Raw genomic sequence first — 21,607 nt, 5'->3', positions numbered from 1 at the left:
TCCGGGGTTAGTGTTATACTTCGTTGTACACTAACAGTTGTTGGGAACACCGATGGGAAATACGAAGTACCATTCCCTTGTACTATTGGTTAACCATGGTTATGTGTTTGTAGCGTGGCATTTTATATTATTCAAGTTATATATGCTATTGTTTGTGCTAGCTTCTGGTCGTGGAGATTTAGCGTTATATCTTGCGTTGGTATGTCATTTAAATTGCTAGCGTGTATGAGGTAATTGTGTATGTGATTGCAAGTAAGTAGGTTATATATGTATGTGTATAATTATTGCATTCACTAAGCGTCAGCTTACCCTCTCGTCGTTTACCTTTTTAGGATCCGGCTTGGATAAGGGCAAAGGTATTAGCTTGGATTAGAGGCTCTCGGGGGTTTTAGCTTTTTGGAAGTTCGACCAAGATTTGGGTAGTTTAACCCCAAACACCATGCTCTAGTGACGTTTGGCAATTAAAATTTTTGTGGTCGAAACTTATAAATTGTACGAAACTCGTAAATTGGGCATATGTAGGCCCGGGTTCGTAAAACTTATTTATGAATGGAACGTGTTAGTTTTTCATATATGAATATGTTGTGAAAAGCGTTTTGTCTAAATACGTCGGGAAGTGGGCAATCTTTTTCGCTAAAATGAGATTTTTGGACAGCGGGCTGCCAGGCCCCTTTTGCGCGCCGTGCAAGGGGATGGCGCGCCGCGCAAATGGCTGCTCAAAGAAAAAAAAAATTTATTTAATATTTCCGCGTGATCGATTGTATATTGGGTTAGGTTGTTACAGCTCAGCTGTAAATAAATGGTGGTTCGTGGGGTTTTGTCGACAATAGAAACAGATACATGGTAGTAGAATAACGATGGGTTTGGTGGTTGAAGGTGGTGTTCGGGTTGGTTCATAGAACAAGAAAGAAAGAATAAATGGTGGGTTTAAGGTTAAAGATGATAGTTATTTGGTGGTGGTTGATTTTGATCATAAAAAGTGGTTAGTGAATGGTGATGGAGAAGAAGAAGAAAGGAGATGGTAACGAGGGTGGTGATGAAAGGTGGCGAACTGGATTAAATAAAAGGGTTATGGTTTTCATGGTCATAAACGAACCAAAGAATAGAAAACATAAATTGGTGAGATTGCAGGTTGTTTTCAAGTGTCGAGTTAGTTCACAGAAACCGAAAGATAGAAAGAAGATTTGAAGGGTTGATAGACAAGATAACTTGAATATAAAGAACACGAGTGTGTGTTTATGTGTTTGGTTGGTTAGTTGGGTTTGATCACAAATAAGTGAGTTTAAAGAATGATAATATTTCACAGTATCAATATGATACTTTACAGAAAGTGTGAGAGTGTGAGGGATGTGTTTGTGTGAGTCTGTACGAATATAGATTAGTTAGAAGAGATAGAATAGATAGGTTGTATGCAAACAAAAATAGAAATTTAAATATCTTGCAAACGATAGATTCGAATAATAATAATAATATAATAATAATTATAATATAATTTAAATTATAAACGTGTGAATTCTTAGCCGTCGTCTACTATTCCTTTCACGGATTGGATTTCGTATTTAATTAGTGGCGGATAAAAGTGTTCAGAAAAATCTCATATTTTTAAATTAACTATATTTATTTATTTTTGTCATTATGGTATAAAATTCGATCATTAACTTATTAAATAAAAATTACATCAACTGTCCCTCTCAATTCTGGGTAAAATATAAAAAGTTCTAAAATTTAATAACTAGATCCTAAATACATTTTTAGTAAGCCTAAAATTTATAGAACTCATTTTCGGATCATCATTTATTTTAAAATCATATAAGTTCGAATTAAACTTGTCTAATTAATAATCGAAACGTCTAACGAGTATTACAATCATTTAATATTTATTTTTAATATACTTTATTTATATATATAAATATATTTCAAATAATAATTATTAAAATATCCTATTTTTATCTTATTAATTTTTTTAATAACAACAACATATAATACTTCAAATTATTTCGAATTATTATTTATATATACATATACACATATCTATTTACAATTAATTGTTCGTGAATCGTCGAGAGCAGTCGAAGGTCAAATGAATATATGAATACAGTTCAAAATTTTTGAGACTCAACCTTACAGACTTTGTTTATCGTGAAATATTAAATCGTATCGAGATTTGGTTTAAAATTAGTCGAAATTTTCCGGGTCACTACAATTTAAGGTCCTAATTATCATAGGATCCTTAGACTGTGGTTGCATAAAAATGGACTTATCGGGACATTATCTTGTTGATGTCTCATAATGAGTGAACAACAAGATATAAGGTCATAACAATAAGACACTTGGGTATTTAAGGTCCTAATTATCATAGGACTCTTAAATTGTGGTTGCGAAAAAATGCACTTGTGACATTTACTATTTAAGTCTTATTATTTCACTTTTGTTACAAAAATGATTCATGTATTATATAATTGAACTTCCATTTAGTATTCAAAAGCATTGATAGTCTAGTAGTTTATGTGTGACCTTTTCAATTGATTTACCTGGTTCAAATCCCTCTTTTGTCATTTTTGTTTCAAAAATTAAAAATGTCCCAGAATGTATGACAAGAAGATCACACAAAATAAATAAATAAAGACTTGATCAAGAATTGAACTTGTGACCACCCGTAACTTCAAAGTTCACTCAACCACCAAGACATTCTACAATTCTACAATAACATGCATTAATCAAGTGAGATAGGGCGACCTCGAGTGAAAAATGCAATTTACGATATTTAACAAATAAGGGTGAATGAATGAAAGAGACTCAATTGTCCATTGTGAGCAATTTAAAACACAAAGGTACCTTGTGTAAAAGATAAACCGACCGGTTCTCATTAGTATATTGCCGAATTACACAAAATTTTAAATATAAGCTTTGCCATATAGTCATAACTAGTTTAGTCCGGGCGCGTCGCGGCTGTTGCAGTTTAGGTACGTTAAGTCCTGGTGGTCATTAATAGGATCTGATATAAGTAGATAAATGGTCATAATATCCAATAAACATTACATATTTATAAAGACAAAATTATTTTTTTTTTTTTTTTTTTTTTTTGGAACGGCAATATATAAAGAAACACTAGCGAGAAGCTAGAAAAAACATTACAAAGAGTTTAAAGGCGAGAGTAACCACGAAGTCCAATTAAGAGAGGACTTGCGGTATCTCGAAAAAATCCAATTAAAAGACGAAAGAACAATATAATCAAAAACGTAAGATTTCCTAGTGTTATGGTCTTTGAAGATGATTCCGTTCCTGAGCCGCCAAATGTTCCAAAGAGTCGAAGAAGCAATAGATTGGAGAATTAATTTTTTTGTGTCGTTTGCGGGGTAGGAGTCGATCCAATTCCAAAGGTCCTCAACCGAATCCAATATAGGGAAAGAGATTCCTAGCCAAACACCAATTCTACACCAAATTTGATAGCTTGTATCACATCGAATGAAGAGGTGATCCCGATCTTCTTCAGAAACATCACAAAGAGCACAACAATCTCTGTCAACTAAGATATTCCGGGATTCCAAGTTGGATAAGGTAGGCAACCTGTTAAGATTAAGTCTCCAAATAAAAATATTGACCTTAATCGGAATATTAGAGCACCAACGAGAGCCTACCGAATATGGAACATAATTTGAAGAAGCAATCAAGATACGAGCCTGAGAAACCGAGTAAGAGTTAGATGAAGAGTTAACCCAATTCCAACTGTCACCTGAATCAGATAAAGACACATCCCCGAGGGCATTGAGCAGGTCGACCAGTTGGCATTCTTCTGAACCGCCCCTGATGGGCCTGCGCCAAGACCAACACCAAGCACCGTTTAAAAATTTTTGTGCAACAGTAGCTGTGTGATCCAAAGCGATTGCATACAAGCGAGGGAAACGTTCAGCAAGATGAGAATTTTGAAGCCAAGGGTCATGCCAGAAGTTTGCAAGATGACCATTACCTAAGTTCAAAGAAAGCCGATCAGCAGGGATGATGTGGTTTTCATGAAGAGAAGAGATGCTTTTGTGAATATTGGTCCACACCCCAGTCGAAGATGAAGAGCAGTCGAAGATAAAGACAAAATGGCAATGCGATTATATTATTTGTTTCATTACATACGTAGAGTTTGTTTGGGTTTGCTGATTGTCTAGGCTATTCCTCTTATGATCAACAACACAACATTACACTTTAGCAACATACTAAACATTATGCTTTCCGAACCAGCATATACATCAACATGGAACGTAAGAAAACAACATTAATATATAAAAGCAGGTTGCTACCATCAAGCTGAATTTTAAGGTAATGTTGTATCCCAAATGTAGTTGACCACGAAAAATATTATTCACTGCAGCAGCATACACAAAAATGAAGAAGTAACAATGGAATGTAGTTACAAAAATGTCTCCTTCACAATGAAATTACTGATAATGGAGATACTCCTAAACTTATTAGTGGACCCCTAAAAAAATCTTATTGAACTCAAAAAACCACTACTTAAACTTACAGTTAGTGTATTTTATTAATAAAAAGATCGTTATAATCAATTTCAAGTCAGCCAACTTATAACGCTTTAATCCCATCACACTTAAAAATGCAAATTTAAACCCATTTCTACTACATTGTACTTATAAATAAAAAGAGTGGCATTGGCATTATAATTAGTAAAAAGGCGGATGTCTACCTTCGGGTTCTAGACGAACAAAGAATTCATGAGATGGTCTACGAAGGCTGCCTGTATCAGAGTCTGGCTGGCGTATAAATTCCCGAAATAGAGCAGAAGGAACTCCAACTACAGCTGCAGATATCAACGCATACTTAAGATATAAAAAGAAAACTAAGTGAGCCAAATCACATGTTTTCAAGTATCAAATTCACAGCAACAAAATATATATGTGCCGTTGTAGGCCGACTTTGAAAGACCGAGGTTATGTGTTAGAAGTTGTTACATTGTTCTGAATCTGTCTCCTAGTTGCAGACTCGATTTCATTTTAAGAGTTCACAAAGTAGGCCCGAGAGTCATTACCAAATGGGTCAAATCTTGCTCTTTAACCAAAATACACCCGATACTCATTTTTAAAATACCAAAACCTGTTAATTTACTCAATATAACATATAAGACGTCTAAATTAACAAATGCCTGATTTGACTCTCAATTAGTCAAACGGGTCATAATTACCCAAATAGACACCAAAAAGGATTTTAATATTATAACAACCAAAATTTCGACATAGCAACTTTACATTACATGAGTTCCTTAAATCCACATTCATACCACAACAATTGACATTACTGAATGGCCAAATGATCAATGGTGTGCAGGCCCTATTAGACAACCTGAATACAACTAAATGAAGAAATTTGGTACCAGATTATAAGACAGAATAGTAAAATTTAAGAACAAGAACTTATTGAAAATCCTTCTCCAATTATAGAAAAACTCTTATTACAATCTCCTTATTACATCCCTATTTATAGTTGATTAACCTTATCCATTAAGTTAATCAAGTCTAGTCTAGAATAATCTAGGATAACCAAGTCTAGAATCATCTAGGATAGTCAAGTCTAGAATAAAGTAGAAAAGTCAAAGAAGAAGCAAAATTGAAAACAATGACGGCTAGCCCACTTGTTATCCGTTCACATGTTCCACCTCCTCAAATCCATTTGAGATATAATTTCACAAAATAAACCTCTAACTATTATTTTATGTCAAGATTGGTCCAACGATCACCCCCCCAATCTTGACCTTGAGTAATCATTTATTTCTTTGAGTCTTCAATCCTTTGAACCCCAAGAATCTCTCTCATTTCAGCAAACTTTAACTTCGGCAATGCTTTTGTAAGAATATCAGCCCGTTGCTGATCTCCACTGATGTATTCAACTTTAATCTTCTCGTTTTCAACACACTCTCGTATGAAATGATACCGTGTGTCGATATGCTTACTTCTTCCATGAAATACTGGATTTTTCATCAATGATATTGCTGACTTATTATCAACTTTGATCACAACTTGTTCTTCTTTTCTTCCAGTTATTTCAGCTAAGAGTCCCCTTAACCATATTGCTTGACAAGCTGCTGCAGTAGCAGCCATAAATTCTGCGATGCTTCGCAGGATGATAAGGCCACTGTTTGTTGTTTTTGTGAATTCCAAGCAATAGGTCCATCATCAAAGTAGAACACTAATCCAGTAGTACCCTTTCCATCATCTCGGTCCACCGAGAAGCTGCTGTCGCTAAATCCAAGTAGGTTATTGCTACCATTCCTTCGATAGTGAATACCCAGGTCTACTGTACCTTTCAAGTACCTGAGAATTTGCTTAACAGCTTGAAGATGAGTAATTTTAGGAGTTTGCATATACCTACTTGCATATCCCACCGAGTATGTAAGATCCGGCCGTGTATGAGTTAAATACCGTAGGCATCCAATTGTTTTTCGGTATTCAGTTGCATCAACACATTTGCTACCATCATCTTTCATCAACTTCAGACCTGGTCCCATTGGATATTTGGTGGAATTGCACTCCCACATTCCTGCTTCCTCTAGGATTCTTTTAGCATATCTAGATTGATGAATTTTTATTCCATCTATGCCTTGTATTACTTCGAGTCCGAGATAATAAGAAAGTAAGCCCAGATCACTCATCTCAAATTTATCTTTCATTTGCCTTTTGAATTGTTTAATTTTCTCCGGGTTATTACCTGTTACAATCAAATCATCAACATAAATTCCTACCAAAAGTGATCCTTCTTGCCTTCTTTTTGTGTATACAGCTTGTTCAAGCTTACACCTTTGAAATCCATATTCCTTTAGAACTCCATCTAATTTTGTATTACAAACACGTGGAGCTTGCTTCAGGCCATAGAGAGCCTTTGACAGTCTGTACACCTTTTGTTCCTTCCCCTTTATCACAAAACCTTCCGGTTGAGATACGAAGACTTCTTCCTTGAGGTCACCGTGTAGAAATGCTGTTTTAACATCTAGGTGATGAACATCCCACCCTCTTTGGGCTGCCAAAGCTAGAATAAGTCTAACAGTCTCAAGTCTAGCTACGGGTGCAAATACCTCGTCAAAGTCTACACCATGTGTCTGGATGTAGCCTTTGGCAACTAGCCGTGCTTTATGTCGTGTGACATTTCCTTTTGCATCCCATTTAATTTTGTATACCCATTTTAGATCCATTAACTCCCAAGTATTATTCCTTTCAATGGAAGCTATTTCACCTTCCATAGCTTGCTTCCATTCTTTATGTCTTGTAGCTTCCTTGAAATTTGTTGGTTCTCCTTCGGTAAGAAGAAGATCATATACATCACTTTGATTTTTCCAACCTCGAGGTGGTGTATCATCATATGTCTCCTCTTCTGCCATAGATGGATCTGACTCGTTGACTGTATCTGTCGGGAGACGAGACAGCATAGGTCCTCGTTGTTTTACTGTTGTTTCAGGACTGCTAACATCAAAATGGGTTATGCTTTCCTCATTGGTCGATCTTCCTTGACTTGAGGAGTTGCTGCTTTGTGGGCTATATGAGCTACTTGGGCTGCCTAGTTCAGTAGGCCCATTTTCGGAATTTTGATCAGCCGAGAAAACTTCACCGGAGTTTATATGTATCACGAATTCTCCTTTGTGATTAGGTTCTTGATTGTATTCTACTCCGGAATGCCAATCCCATTTGCGTGCCTCATCAAATTCCACATCTCGACTGATTACTATTTTCATCTTCTCGGGATCATACATACGATGTGCCTTAGTTCCTGGTTCAGTTCCTAAATAAACCATAGGAATACTTCTGTCATCAAGTTTTTTTACTTGATCTGAAGGTACTTTCACATATCCAACACATCTAAACACCCGTAAATGATCAAGATTTGGTCTTCTTCCTTTTAAAGCCTCATACGGTGTTTGATTTTTCAGAATCTTCGTGGGCAACCTGTTTAGAATATAAACCGAGTGACGTACTGCTTCAGCCCAGAAACTTTGTGGCATATCCATTGCTTTAAGAATACTCCTTGTTGTGCTCATCACTGTTCGATTTCGCCTTTCAACGATACCATTCTGCTGTGGCGTGTAAGGTGCAGTCAACTGTCTTGTGATTCCAGCATAATCACAATACTGATTGAACTCGTTGGATGTAAATTCTCCTCCCCGATCAGTTCTAAGGACCTTTATTTTCCTTCCATATTGATTTTCAGCAATCGCCTTGAATTTCTTGAATTGCTCAAATGCCTCTCCTTTGGTTTTTAACATGAAAGACCACATAAACCTGCTGTGATCATCAACAATCAGCAGAACATACCTGTTTCCAGCTTGGCTGGCAGGGGATATGGGTCCGCACAGATCTGCATAAACCTGCTCCAGTGGATTTTGGGCTCTAAAAGTTGTCTAAACAGGAAAACTTTGTCGTGAATGTTTCCCTGCTAAACATGCTTCGCACATCTGTGTAGGGTGATCAATAACCGGCACTCCATCAACTAGATTGTTGGTCCCTAGCCGCTTTATTGTATCAAAGTTCACATGACCGAGACGGGCATGCCACAACCATGCTGGATCATCAATCTTGGCATGTAAACAGATTGGTGTCCCAACCTCGAGATTAATTTTATACAACCGATTAGGGGACCTTTGAACCTTCATTAGCAGCGATCCATCTACCTCAAACATATACAAGAAACCATGTTTGATCAAGATTACACAACCCCCTTCTTCAGCTTGCCCAAGACTAAATATGTTAGTTTTTAAGTATGGGATATAAAGTATGTCGGTCAACAAACGTTGTTCACCATTCTTACATGTTAAAAGAATAGATCCTCTTCCTTCTATATCTACCCACGAGTTATCCCCAAATCTCACTGTACCACCAATATCCGTATCAAGTTTTGAAAACAGTCCTTTGTTTCCTGTCATGTGGTTTGTTGCTCCAGTATCTAAGTACCGCATGTTTTCTCCACTATCATGTCACTCATACTTTGCTGGAAAAACCTTCTTTTCACTTAGATGAATTACTTCCTTCTCGCTTCTTTGATTGGCTACGGACATCAATAGTGCAGGTCTGTCATCATTAGCCACTGGTAGTTCGGTTGATCTAGCTTGAGTCAAATTTGCTTGTTCTCTTTTCTTTCGTGTTGGACAATCCGATGAGAAGTGTCCAAATGCATCACATCGAAAACACTGCAACTTGGATCGATCTTTAGTTAAGTTTTCAGTTGTTTGTCTACCAGCAAAAAAAATTTGTCCGCGGCCTGAACCCCTTCCTCGACCACCAAACTGTCCACGACCTCGGCCCCTACCCCGGGTGTCTTGGCCATTCCCTCGACCTCGACCAAAGCTGTTTTCCCTTTTCTTTCTTGAGTCCCATCCTTCATAGGACAACAGAAGTTGGTCATGGCTGTTATTTGTAGTCTTTAGACTGGTTCGTTCTTCATAAGCTTTTAGTCTACCCACAACTTCTTGGAATTTCACCGTTTTGAAATCAACCAGTTGTTCGATAGTAGCTGCCATATTTAAGAATTTTTCTGGTATGGCAGTTAATATTTTTCTCACCAACGTGGTTTCCTCAATGACGGTTCCAAGTGCAGCTGATTTTGAGGCAATTCCAGAAAGTTTTGCTGCAAAATCATCAATTTTTTCGCTATCTTTCATCCGTGCTGCTTCAAATTCAACTTTAAGAGTTTGAAGCCTAGCCTCCATTACTCGTTCAACTCCAAGGTGACGGGTCTTGATTGCATCCCAGATTTCCTTCGCATGGGTGCAACCTGCAACTTGAAGAATCAAGTCTTCAGGTAAAGACTGATACAGATAAGCGATTGCAGCATTATCCTTTTTCTGATCGACATCAGTTCCAGGTTCAATTGATTCCCAGATTCCATGTGCCTTAAAAATCGCTTTGATCCTAAGCGACCAGATGGGATAATTGGTCGCAGTTAGGATAGGGCACTGGAACGTAAGATGGCTGCTATCCTTGATTGCATCCGAGGTATTGATAATATCCCCCATGAATCTGGTCTACGATCGACGCTCGTATTTTTCTGTCTTAGAATCTGGTGATTGATCTAGTCCTTTTGATCAACAACACGATCCCTTTTGTAACTTCGCTCTGATACCAATTGAAGAAATTTGGTACCAGATTATAAGACAGAATAGTAAAATTTAAGAACAAGAACTTATTGGAAATCCTTATCCAATTATAGAAAAACTCTTATTACAATCTCCTTATTACATCCCTATTTATAGTTGATTAACCTTATCCATTAAGTTAATCAAGTCTAGTCTAGAATCATCTAGGATAACCAAGTCTAGAATCATCTAGGATAGTCAAGTCTAGAATAAAGTAGAAAAGTCAAGGAAGAAGCAAAATTGAAAACAATGACGGCTAGCCCACTTGTTATCCGTTCACATGTTCCACCTCCTCAAATCCATTTGAGATATAATTTCACAAAATAAACCTCTAACTATTATTTTATGTCAAGATTGGTCCAACACTAAATTCATACTTTATACAAAAATGTAAAACAGAAACCCTAAAATAAGATTATCAAAGTCAGTTAACTGATTGACCAAATTACTTCAATAAAAATGCTTTTTTATCAGCGCGACCGGTTAAATATCAAACTTATTATTCCGAGTTGAACTAATGAAAATCAAAATCAATCAATAGTTCATGATTATACAAACTAACATATCTGATAAAATCAAAATAATAGCATTTGACTATAGTCTAATTAACATTGACTACAGCAAAAATCATCAAATAAACAAGCTAATCAACTAACGAAGCTATGTTCTACTCAATACTACTAGTAATTGCTTAAAATAACACTATGAGATCATGATTTATAACAAAAATTAGCACCTGTAACTTATCCTCAATCATTGAAGAAGATAGATGTATACCTAAAACGCGAAGAAGATAGATGTGGACTGAATTTTTGATATAGGGTTTAGGTTGACCAGCGTCGGTGGTGTTGACGAAATCAGCAGGGATAGCGTGGAAGGAGATGGGAAGAAGAGTGTGGAACGAGTACTGTATTAGATGTGAGATATGTAACTTCTCAAGTGATAGTGATGAATTTTGTAACAGTAAGGATGAAGAAGAAAAATGATTCTGATGTTGTTCTTAAAGAATAAACGATGATAAGGATGATGATGAAATAATATGAGATTATGTGATATGTTGTTTTGAGATTATTATGAAAATGAGACACGACTCTGTTATATACTTCTATTTATGGTGAAGAAAATGTAAGACCCTAATCAAAATATGTTAAGACTATCAACGGAAGTATCTTTGGGGTGGCACGGGTGAGCAGTGGCCCCTCCAAAAATTTGTTCTTTTAGTATAAATTTTATTTCCTGAGATCTAAAATATAAATATTTTATATAATAGCCCCTCCAAGATTTTAGAATTTTTCATATATAAGTTTTTGAAATTATTTTGGCCCTCCCACTAAAGTCGTTCAAGATCCGTCTCTGATGACTATGAACTAACTCGTTACGAATAAGTTGAAGTAATTAGTATGGTTTGGGTTATAGTGGTTAGGTTTGATGGTTTATAGTCTAATGTGTAGGGTTTAACGGGTAAACGGTAAACCAACCCTCCAGTTTCAATATTCTAGGTTCGGCTTGTATACTCCATGATACTCTACGACGTATAAGCCATGGTGAATTTAACCAGGGTGATCAACCCCTGTCAACCCAGGAATTTATAAGTAAAGTGATTGAAGAGGCAGCATATGATGATAGATTTGAACAACTTCCTTGGATTTTGGCTAGCTTATCAGGAGTTCACGGTTTAGGGTTTATGATTTAGGGTTTAGGGCCTATGTTTTAGAGTTTAGGGTATATGGTTTATGGTTTAGGGTTTCGGGTTTATGGTATATGGTTTAGGGTTTGAAGTTTAGGGTATAACGTTTAGGGTTTATGGTTTAGGGTTTAGGGTTTGGGGTTTAGGGGTTAGGTGTGATGACCCGGAAATTTCCGACCAAATTTAAACTTAATCTTTATATGTTTCCAACACGATAAGCAAAGTTTGTAATATTGAAGTCTCATAAACATTGAACTGTGTTCATGCATACATTCTACCTTTGAACTACTTATGTGGATTCAGTGAACCTTTGACCATTTTCGGCGATTCACGAACAATTAATTGTAAATAATTATGTGTATATGAATATAGATGCATATATATCTATATATATTATAACATGATAACTTTGAGTTCATTATATAATCCCGTTAACTTCTTGACGAAGTTAATAACGAATTTACGTATATTAAAAATTGTAAGATACACCATACTATCATTATTATTAAATTATTATTATATCAGTATCATTAATATTATTAAATTCAATATATGACATATAGACATGAAGTGTGATAAAGAACAAAGTGTATTAGTTATTAATAGTATTATTATCATTAATAAAATTAGTATTGTTATTAATATTATTACTAATAATATTAATGTTATAAATCTTATAGTTATTATTATTAGCAATAATATTATTATTATTACTTATGTTGTTACAAATATTTATTATTATTATTATTAATTACAATATTAAGAATAGTATTATTAATGTTATATGTATTAGTTAATAAGATTAAATATACTATATAAATATAAATACAGCTATATATATGTGCATGTAAATACAATTAAATACAAATATAAATACAGATTAATCTGTAATTAAATCATAGGATTCAAATGTGTTTCAATTTGTCAATATAAATGTAGGTGACCGATTCCCAGTACAGATTAGTTATACTTCAAATCAAATTTTATTTGATTTCCTGCATCACTTATGATTCTTTGTCGATCAACAACTCTACAAAAATCAATCAACCATCTCATATTCTCTGCATACTAATATTGATGAGAGTCACAAACACAATCTCCACCACTTTTTGATTTGGCATACACCATCAACGAAACCATCATCAAGATTTCGAACACCAACCGAACCAACTTGTAAAATACCGGGTTACAACTAACACTACTGTTGTATCTGTTTGCTTCTCGATCAAACCAAAACTCCCCATGACAACCCATCATCACCATAGAACTTTTTGCTGTAATCAAGAACTGCTACTACCATTTGGGTTATATCCGAAAACACCACAATTAACAACAACCCAATCATAACCCTGCCATGTTAATCGAAACTTACTTATATTTTTCTGTTTTCATTCAACCCACAAACCAACCATGAACAATCATCAAATCGCCACCTTTCTTATTAATATAGCATCTGTTTTGTGCTACAACGATTGCTGTTTCAATTGTTGTAAAACAACCACTAAAGATTAACCTACTGTACGATACCTTTGTTTCTGTTCAAAGCCAGTTAACACCTTAAATCGTTAACTGTTTCTGCTCAAGCCTTAGAGGAACCAAACACCACCAATCCGGTAACCATCTACTATTGTTTTTTTTTTTCGAACCATCATCACGCACCTAAACCGAAAGCTGCTGCATCGTAAATTTTTATTTTTGTTTTTAAATGATAGTAAGATTGAAGGAGTGGGTCATGAGCCATATATATATATATATATATATATTCACAGTTTAAGTCGCCGTTGATTGAATTAATGTACTCCGAAATATATAATGGATTAGGTGGTACCAATTGTCACTATGATGGCCGACAGATTTAATCACTAAAAGAAAAAGGGGTACGTTCCATTTAGAATAATTGTGATGTTTATATTTTAATCCTAGATGAACCCTACGCACGTCCCAACCGAACCCCACAACCATTTGCTCATCGAGCTTTGTTTACCTAATCTATCACCTACTCGAATTGTTCTTATGTTTTAATCATCAAAATGTGCCCCACTTCGGTTTGCTTTTGGACATTAGATGAAGACGTGGGATATCCAAACTTTCCAAATGTTCCTACCACAATAGATTGGCATGATTACATCAAGTATTGATCTGATATATTTAAATGATTAGGCGAGTGGGACATGGTACATGTTGGCCGACCATTTTGGCTAGGAGTTGGTAATTATAAACTTCAACAAATTTTAAAACGTATTCCTTTTGTTAACGGGCTGCTTATGTGGGCTGCTAATATGTTTTATTTGAGTCATGATTCTAAGCCTAGAACCTGCGTATATGGCTGTTGAAATAACAATAATATGTATACAATGATAAAGGGGAATCGAATTGATGATGTTACGATTTGAATGAAGATGATCGTGGATATGATGCATGATAATATTGTTATACTATATTAGTATGATGATGATGGTGATACGAATTGTGTTGATAACGGATAGATAATGGTGATGCCTTGCATATTATGATGATGGAAACGAAATATATGGTTAAATAGATTTAAGTTGTGATATAATCAGAAATGAACAACTAGAGGAATGGTTTGGAGTGGTTGTCTTTAAGCGAGAGGTCTCGGGTTCAAACCCGGACTTGGTCATTTTTTTCTAGGACTACTCTTTTGAGGTAGTTTACTTATTATTATTATTATTATTGTTATTATTATTATTATTATTATTATTATTATTATTATTATTATTATTATTATTATTATTATTATTATTATCCTCATTATTAAAAATTAATATTTTCATTAAAATTATTATTATTTTTATCATTATTGGTATTAACACTATTATTAATATTTTTATCATTTTTAATATTATTACTATCATTATTATTATTACTTTTACCAATACAACTATATTATTAGTATTATCAATATTAATATTAATATTAATATTATTATTATTATTATTATTATTACAATAAAAGTTAGTTACATAAAATTTACTTAATAAAATTATATCTTATAAATTAATAAAATAAATATATTTACACATGAATTACTAAAATAACAGTTATATTAATAATAATACATAAATTATTTGACTTCAATTATATGTGTTAATATATACATAAATAATATAGGTTCGTGAATCCGAGGCCAACCCTACGTTGTTCAGTATCGTCGTATGAATATTTTTACTACAAAATATTGGATTGTGAGTTTCATTTGCCTTTTTACCCTTTATATTTTTGGGCTGAGAATACATGCGCAATTTTTATAAATGTTTTACGAAATATTCACAAGTAATTTGTAACAACCCAACACAATATACAATCGAACATGTGTAATATATATTTTTTTTATATATACAGTGGAGTGCGCCACACGCACACCTCAGGGTGCGCGGCGCGCACAGGCCCACATTCAGTTCTGTCCGATTTCATCAATTATCAATTAAAGATCTCCCACTTCCCGACATATTTAGACGAAACGCTTTTCACAATATGTTATAATGGTTAAAACTCACACGATTCAACAATAAAATGAGTTTTACAAAACGGGGCCCACATCGGCCGTTTTACGAGTTTCATACAAAAGTTCGAGTTTTGACCGCACTAGTTTAAATTCCAAACGACACTAAGAGCATGGTGTTTGGGGTTAAACTACCCATATCTCGGTCAAACTCCAAAAGCCATCACATCTCAAAAGCGTCCCCTAAACAACAAGCGGGATCTCTAATCCAATCGAAGGCCCTTACCTTTGTCAACGACGGAGCCTATAAAAAGATAAACAACGAGAGGGTAAGCAAAGCTTAGTGAATGCAATAATTATACCCATATATATATAACATACCTACTTGCAATCACTTACCCATATACCGCATACACGCTAGCAATACAATTAGCATACCATCTCAAGTACAAAGCTAATAATCTCCAACAAACTGCTACTAGGGTAATCAATAACATATAATCGACATAATATAATATGCTACAAAACAATACACAACCATGGTTAACCATTCTCACGTCATGGTGCTACCGGCTCTTTGGTTCACACCATACGCATTTGTCATGATGCTACCGACTCTTTGGTTCACATCACAACTCGAGTCATATCTTAGCGTATCTGACAATTCATATCTTAGCGTATCTGTTACTGTAGACCTTGCCTGATATCTCTCGTAAATTTCTCCTTAATTTAAGGGATCCTGGTACTATATATATCTATGCAAATTATGCATTAAGAATATCATCCAACTATCAATTGCTATCACTAAACTCTTCATACCAAAAATCTTTCCTGAGATCGCGTAAGATGGCCTCTACGAATCGACCAAGTTCCTCTGACTCCGAAGACAGCGTCACAGGAGCACACCAACCAATCAACTACCGTGATTACTGGAGAAAATGGGGGTGGGTTCGTGACATACTCACCCTATGGAGAAGGGAAGAAGGTACTCCATATCATGAATCAAATCTACCACCTAACCTTGGAGTACTTGAACCGCTCACCGGCGAACCTGTTCGCAACACCGTTTATACCCTATTTGCAAGAATTTTTCATCTTGAAGCTACAATTAACGGAACTAGAGAAGATATCCGACCTATACCTCACACTGATAATCAACCAGGGTTAGTAGAAGAAGTTAGAGAACTCCGAGATCGAGTATTAACTTTAGAGAGCACGGTATACAATTTGCAAGCACCAGCAGTATCACCAACACCAGTAACATCACCAGCCTCAGCACCAATGGCACCAGTACCACCAACAACCCAAGTTTCAACAATCCATGCCTCAACATCTCATTCTGTACCTCGAGTATAATCATCGTTCTATGAATCGTTCTACATTATTTATCTTCGTTCGACATGACGATTATGTAATCTCTAATGTTTTAGAGATTATATATTCTTGTTCTAACGGTAAATCAAATGAGTTTAATATCATATTGACTCATTAAATCCATGATTACATCTGAATAAAATATATATGTATATATATTTTCATAAAGATTGTAATTAAAAATTCTTTCGTACAAACTGTTAATGATGAAAATATTTTAACGGGTAGGTAATACCCGAGGAATATTTAGATTTCACATTCATAAGTTACACTGTACATTCTTCGAATCTGATTCAACGGTCAATTACCATACTACTTACATCCACAGATATACGAATCTGATTCACCACAGAATAACCATTTTCATTCAATTTCATATTTGGATTTTAATCTATCAGAATCCAACAAGTGGCATAATGAAGAATGAAATGTCCCGTTCTTATTGATTAAAAACGTTCCATATTAATTGATTTCGTTGCGAGGTTTTGACCTCTATATGAGACGTTTTTCAAAGGCTGCATTCATTTTAAAACAAACCATAACCTTTATTTCATCAATAAAGGTTTAAAAAGCTTTACGTAGATTATCAAATAATGATAATCTAAAATATCCTGTTTACACACGACCATTACATAATGGTTTACAATACAAATATGTTACAACAAAATAAGTTTCTTGAATGCAGTTTTTACACAATATCATACAAGCATGGACTCCAAATCTCGTCCTTATTTAAGTATGCGACAGCGGAAGCTCTTAATAATCACCTGAGAATAAACATGCTTAAAACGTCAACAAAAATGTTGGTGAGTTATAGGTTTAACCTATATATCAAATCATAATAATAGACCACAAGATTTCATATTTCAATACACATCCCATACATAGAGATAAAAATCATTCATATGGTGAACACCTGGTAACCGACATTAACAAGATGCATATATAAGAATATCCCCATCATTCCGGGACACCCTTCGGATATGATATAAATTTCGAAGTACTAAAGCATCCGGTACTTTGGATGGGGTTTGTTAGGCCCAATAGATCTATCTTTAGGATTCGCGTCAATTAGGGTGTCTGTTCCCTAATTCTTAGATTACCAGACTTAATAAAAAAAGGGGCATATTCGATTTTGATAATTCAACCATAGAATGTAGTTTCACGTACTTGTGTCTATTTTGTAAATTATTTATAAAACCTGCATGTATTCTCATCCCAAAAATATTAGATTTTAAAAGTGGGACTATAACTCACTTTCACAGATTTTTACTTCGTCGGGAAGTAAGACTTGGCCACTGGTTGATTCACGAACCTATAACAATATATACATATATATCAAAGTATGTTCAAAATATATTTACAACACTTTTAATATATTTTGATGTTTTAAGTTTATTAAGTCAGCTGTCCTCGTTAGTAACCTACAACTAGTTGTCCACAGTTAGATGTACAGAAATAAATCGATAAATATTATCTTGAATCAATCCACGACCCAGTGTATACGTATCTCAGTATTGATCACAAATCAAACTATATATATTTTGGAATCAACCTCAACCCTGTATAGCTAACTCCAACATTCACATATAGAGTGTCTATGGTTGTTCCGAAATATATATAGATGTGTCGACATGATAGGTCGAAACATTGTATACGTGTCTATGGTATCTCAAGATTACATAATATACAATACAAGTTGATTAAGTTATGGTTGGAATAGATTTGTTACCAATTTTCACGTAGCTAAAATGAGAAAAATTATCCAATCTTGTTTTACCCATAACTTCTTCATTTTAAATCCGTTTTGAGTGAATCAAATTGCTATGGTTTCATATTGAACTCTATTTTATGAATCTAAACAGAAAATGTATAGGTTTATAGTCAGAAAAATAAGTTACAAGTCGTTTTTGTAAAGGTAGTCATTTCAGTCGAAAGAACGACGTCTAGATGACTATTTTAGAAAACATACTTCCACTTTGAGTTTAACCATAATTTTTGGATATAGTTTCATGTTCATAATAAAAATCATTTTCTCAGAATAACAACTTTTAAATCAAAGTTTATCATAGTTTTTAATTAACTAACCCAAAACAGCCCGCGGTGTTACTACGACGGCGTAAATCCAGTTTTACGGTGTTTTTCGTGTTTCCAGGTTTTAAATCATTAAGTTAGCATATCATATAGATATAGAACATGTTTTTTGTTGATTTTAAAAGTCAAGTTAGAAGGATTAACTTTTGTTTGCGAACAAGTTTAGAATTAACTAAACTATGTTCTAGTGATTACAAGTTTAAACCTTCGAATAAGATAGCTTTATATGTATGAATCAAATGATGTTATGAACATCATTACTACCTTAAGTTCCTTGGATAAACCTACTGTAAAAGAGAAAAATGGATATAGATTCAACGGATCCTTGGATGGCTCGAAGTTCTTGAAGCAGAATCATGACACGAAAACAAGTTCAAGTAAGATCATCACTTGAAATAAGATTGTTAGAGTTATAGAAATTGAACCAAAGTTTGAATATGATTATTACCTTGTATTAGAATGATAACCTACTGTAATAAACAAAGATTTATTGAGGTTGGATGATCACCTTACAAGATTGGAAGTGAGCTAGCAAACTTGAAAGTATTCTTGATTTTATGTAACTAGAACTTGTAGAATTTATGAAGAACACTTAGAACTTGAAGATAGAACTTGAGAGAGATCAATTAGATGAAGAAAATTGAAGAATGAAAGTGTTTGTAGGTGTTTTTGGTCGTTGGTGTATGGATTAGATATAAAGGATATGTAATTTTGTTTTCATGTAAATAAGTCATGAATGATTACTCATATTTTTGTAATTTTACGAGATATTTCATGCTAGTTGCCAAATGATGGTTCCTACATGTGTTAGGTGACTCAAATGGGCTGCTAAGAGCTAATCATTGGAGTGTATATACCAATAGCACATACATCTAAAAGCTGTGTATTGTATGAGTACGAATAAGGGTGCATACGAGTAGAATTGTTGATGAAACTGAACAAGGATGTAATTGTAACCATTTTTGTTAAGTAGAAGTATTTTGATAAGTGTATTGAAGCCTTTCAAAAGTGTATAAATACATATTAAAACACTACATGTATATACATTTTAACTGAGTCGTTAAGTCATCGTTAGTCGTTACATGTAAGTGTTGTTTTGAAACCTTTAGGTTAACGATCTTGTTAAATGTTGTTAACCCAATGTTTATAATATCAAATGAGATTTTAAATTATTATGTTATCATGATATTATCATGTATGAGTATCTCTTAATATGATATATATACATTAAATGTCTTTACAACGATAATCGTTACATATATGTCTCGTTTAAAAATCATTAAGTTAGTAGTCTTGTTTTTACATATGTAGTTCATTGTTAATATACTTAATGATATGTTTACTTATCATAGTATCATGTTAACTATATATATATCCATATATATGTCATCATATAGTTTTTACAAGTTTTAACGTTCGTGAATCACCGGTCAACTTGGGTGGTCAATTGTCTATATGAAACATATTTCAATTAATCAAGTCTTAACAAGTTTGATTGCTTAACATGTTAGAAACATTTAATCATGTAAATATCAATCTTAATTAATATATATAAACATGGAAAAGTTCGGGTCACTACAAAGAACACATTTGACGAAATAAAAACTTGATAGAAACAAACAAATTAACTATGAAATTTTGTTAAGAATCCACGCTAATAAAATCCTAGCTAACTGTTCCTAGCTAACTGATTACATTTTATTTATCGCAGTTTATTTATCGCAATTTAATTATCATAATTTTATTTATCGTCATTTAATTTCTGTTATTTACTTTACGCATTTTATTTATCGTCATTTAATTCTGTATTTATTTTACGCACTTTAAATATCGGGACACGTATACAAAGTTTTGACATATCATATCGACGCATATATATATATATATTATTTGGAATAACCATAGACACTCTATATGCAGTAATGATCGAGTTCTCTATACAGGGTTGAGGTTGATTCTATAATAATATATATACTTTGAGTTGTGATCGAGTCTGAGACATGTACACGGGTCACGATACATATTAAATTAATTTGAATATTATATATTAAACTATATATGAATTATTGGACTGTCAACTGTGGACTATCGACTGTGGACTAATAACAGTGGACAATTAAAATGAATTAAAAATATTGATTATAACATATGAAACTAAACAATTCTTCAAGTTTGCCACTTGATCTCATTTTAAGCCTCATTTGTATCTTAACGATTACAATCTGCGTTAAAACCTTTCATGATTCTTGAAGACACCTCAATAGAGAGGATGAACCAAATGCACTTCATCTACAGAAGGAAAGATTTATGCATATAGTGATGCACCTGAAAACACTCGGAACCTGAGTAAACATCTAACACTTATCTGTACTAACTCCTTTGGCATTGTTATTACCGAAAATAACTTTGCAGTTCCTTTTCAAATTAGCCAAATTTGTCACAACTCCAGCAAGTCAACTTCGACTTTTCAGTAGGACTAGCCTTACTATAACCTTGATATATATGCATGCTCTTTTATTGTTACCGGGGAACCTTTTATATTCCACCATATTACCAACAGATATAAGTAACCTCGTCGCTCCTTGGTTTAAATCTCTCCGACAAATCACTATATTTATCTATTGAAGTCTCATCATGTACTCATCCGCATCTTGTAACAAGAATTGCCATACCAATTACCGGGAATCAACAAATCTGTATGGTGAGTCTCGCAACGTTTCCACATCAACAGTTATATGTATCCATATACATTTATCTCTTAGAACTATGATCTTCCATTCTGAAATTCTGAAAAGCACCCAGTCTACGAATTAATACTCTGAATTTTGAAAAGTTGAATGAAGCAACAAACACTGTAAACGACCTCAACAGC

The 21,607-nt window shown here is 34.1% G+C and overlaps 1 protein-coding gene across 1 annotated transcript; it reads right to left on the bottom strand.

The window, feature by feature from the left end:
• Positions 1-3,085: 3,085 nt before the first annotated feature.
• LOC139859253 (uncharacterized) lies at positions 3,086-12,122 on the bottom strand. The gene is made up of 4 exons (XM_071848047.1): positions 12,113-12,122; positions 10,895-11,116; positions 4,691-4,804; positions 3,086-3,967 (listed from the first exon to the last, which is right to left on the bottom strand). The coding sequence occupies exons 1-4, from the start codon at positions 12,120-12,122 to the stop codon at positions 3,132-3,134; spliced, it is 1,182 nt and encodes a 393-aa protein (XP_071704148.1). The 3' UTR covers positions 3,086-3,131.
• Between the last annotated feature and the right edge of the window lie 9,485 nt (positions 12,123-21,607).

This window comes from Rutidosis leptorrhynchoides, chromosome 7 (assembly GCF_046630445.1).
Source record: "Rutidosis leptorrhynchoides isolate AG116_Rl617_1_P2 chromosome 7, CSIRO_AGI_Rlap_v1, whole genome shotgun sequence".
Lineage (NCBI taxonomy): Eukaryota > Viridiplantae > Streptophyta > Magnoliopsida > Asterales > Asteraceae > Rutidosis > Rutidosis leptorrhynchoides.
The sequence above is the reverse complement of the archived record's forward strand: the minus strand, read 5'-3'. Positions and strand labels throughout refer to the sequence as shown.

What these genes read in the sequence shown, in the direction of transcription:
- LOC139859253 (XM_071848047.1), bottom strand. An exon ending in CTATCTTCTTCGCGTTTTAG is followed by an intron (nt 4,805 to 10,894) that starts GTATACATCTAT and finishes TGATATCTGCAG; the next exon opens with CTGTAGTTGGAGTTCCTTCT. An exon ending in TGTTCGTCTAGAACCCGAAG is followed by an intron (nt 3,968 to 4,690) that starts GTAGACATCCGC and finishes CTTTGAACTTAG; the next exon opens with GTAATGGTCATCTTGCAAAC.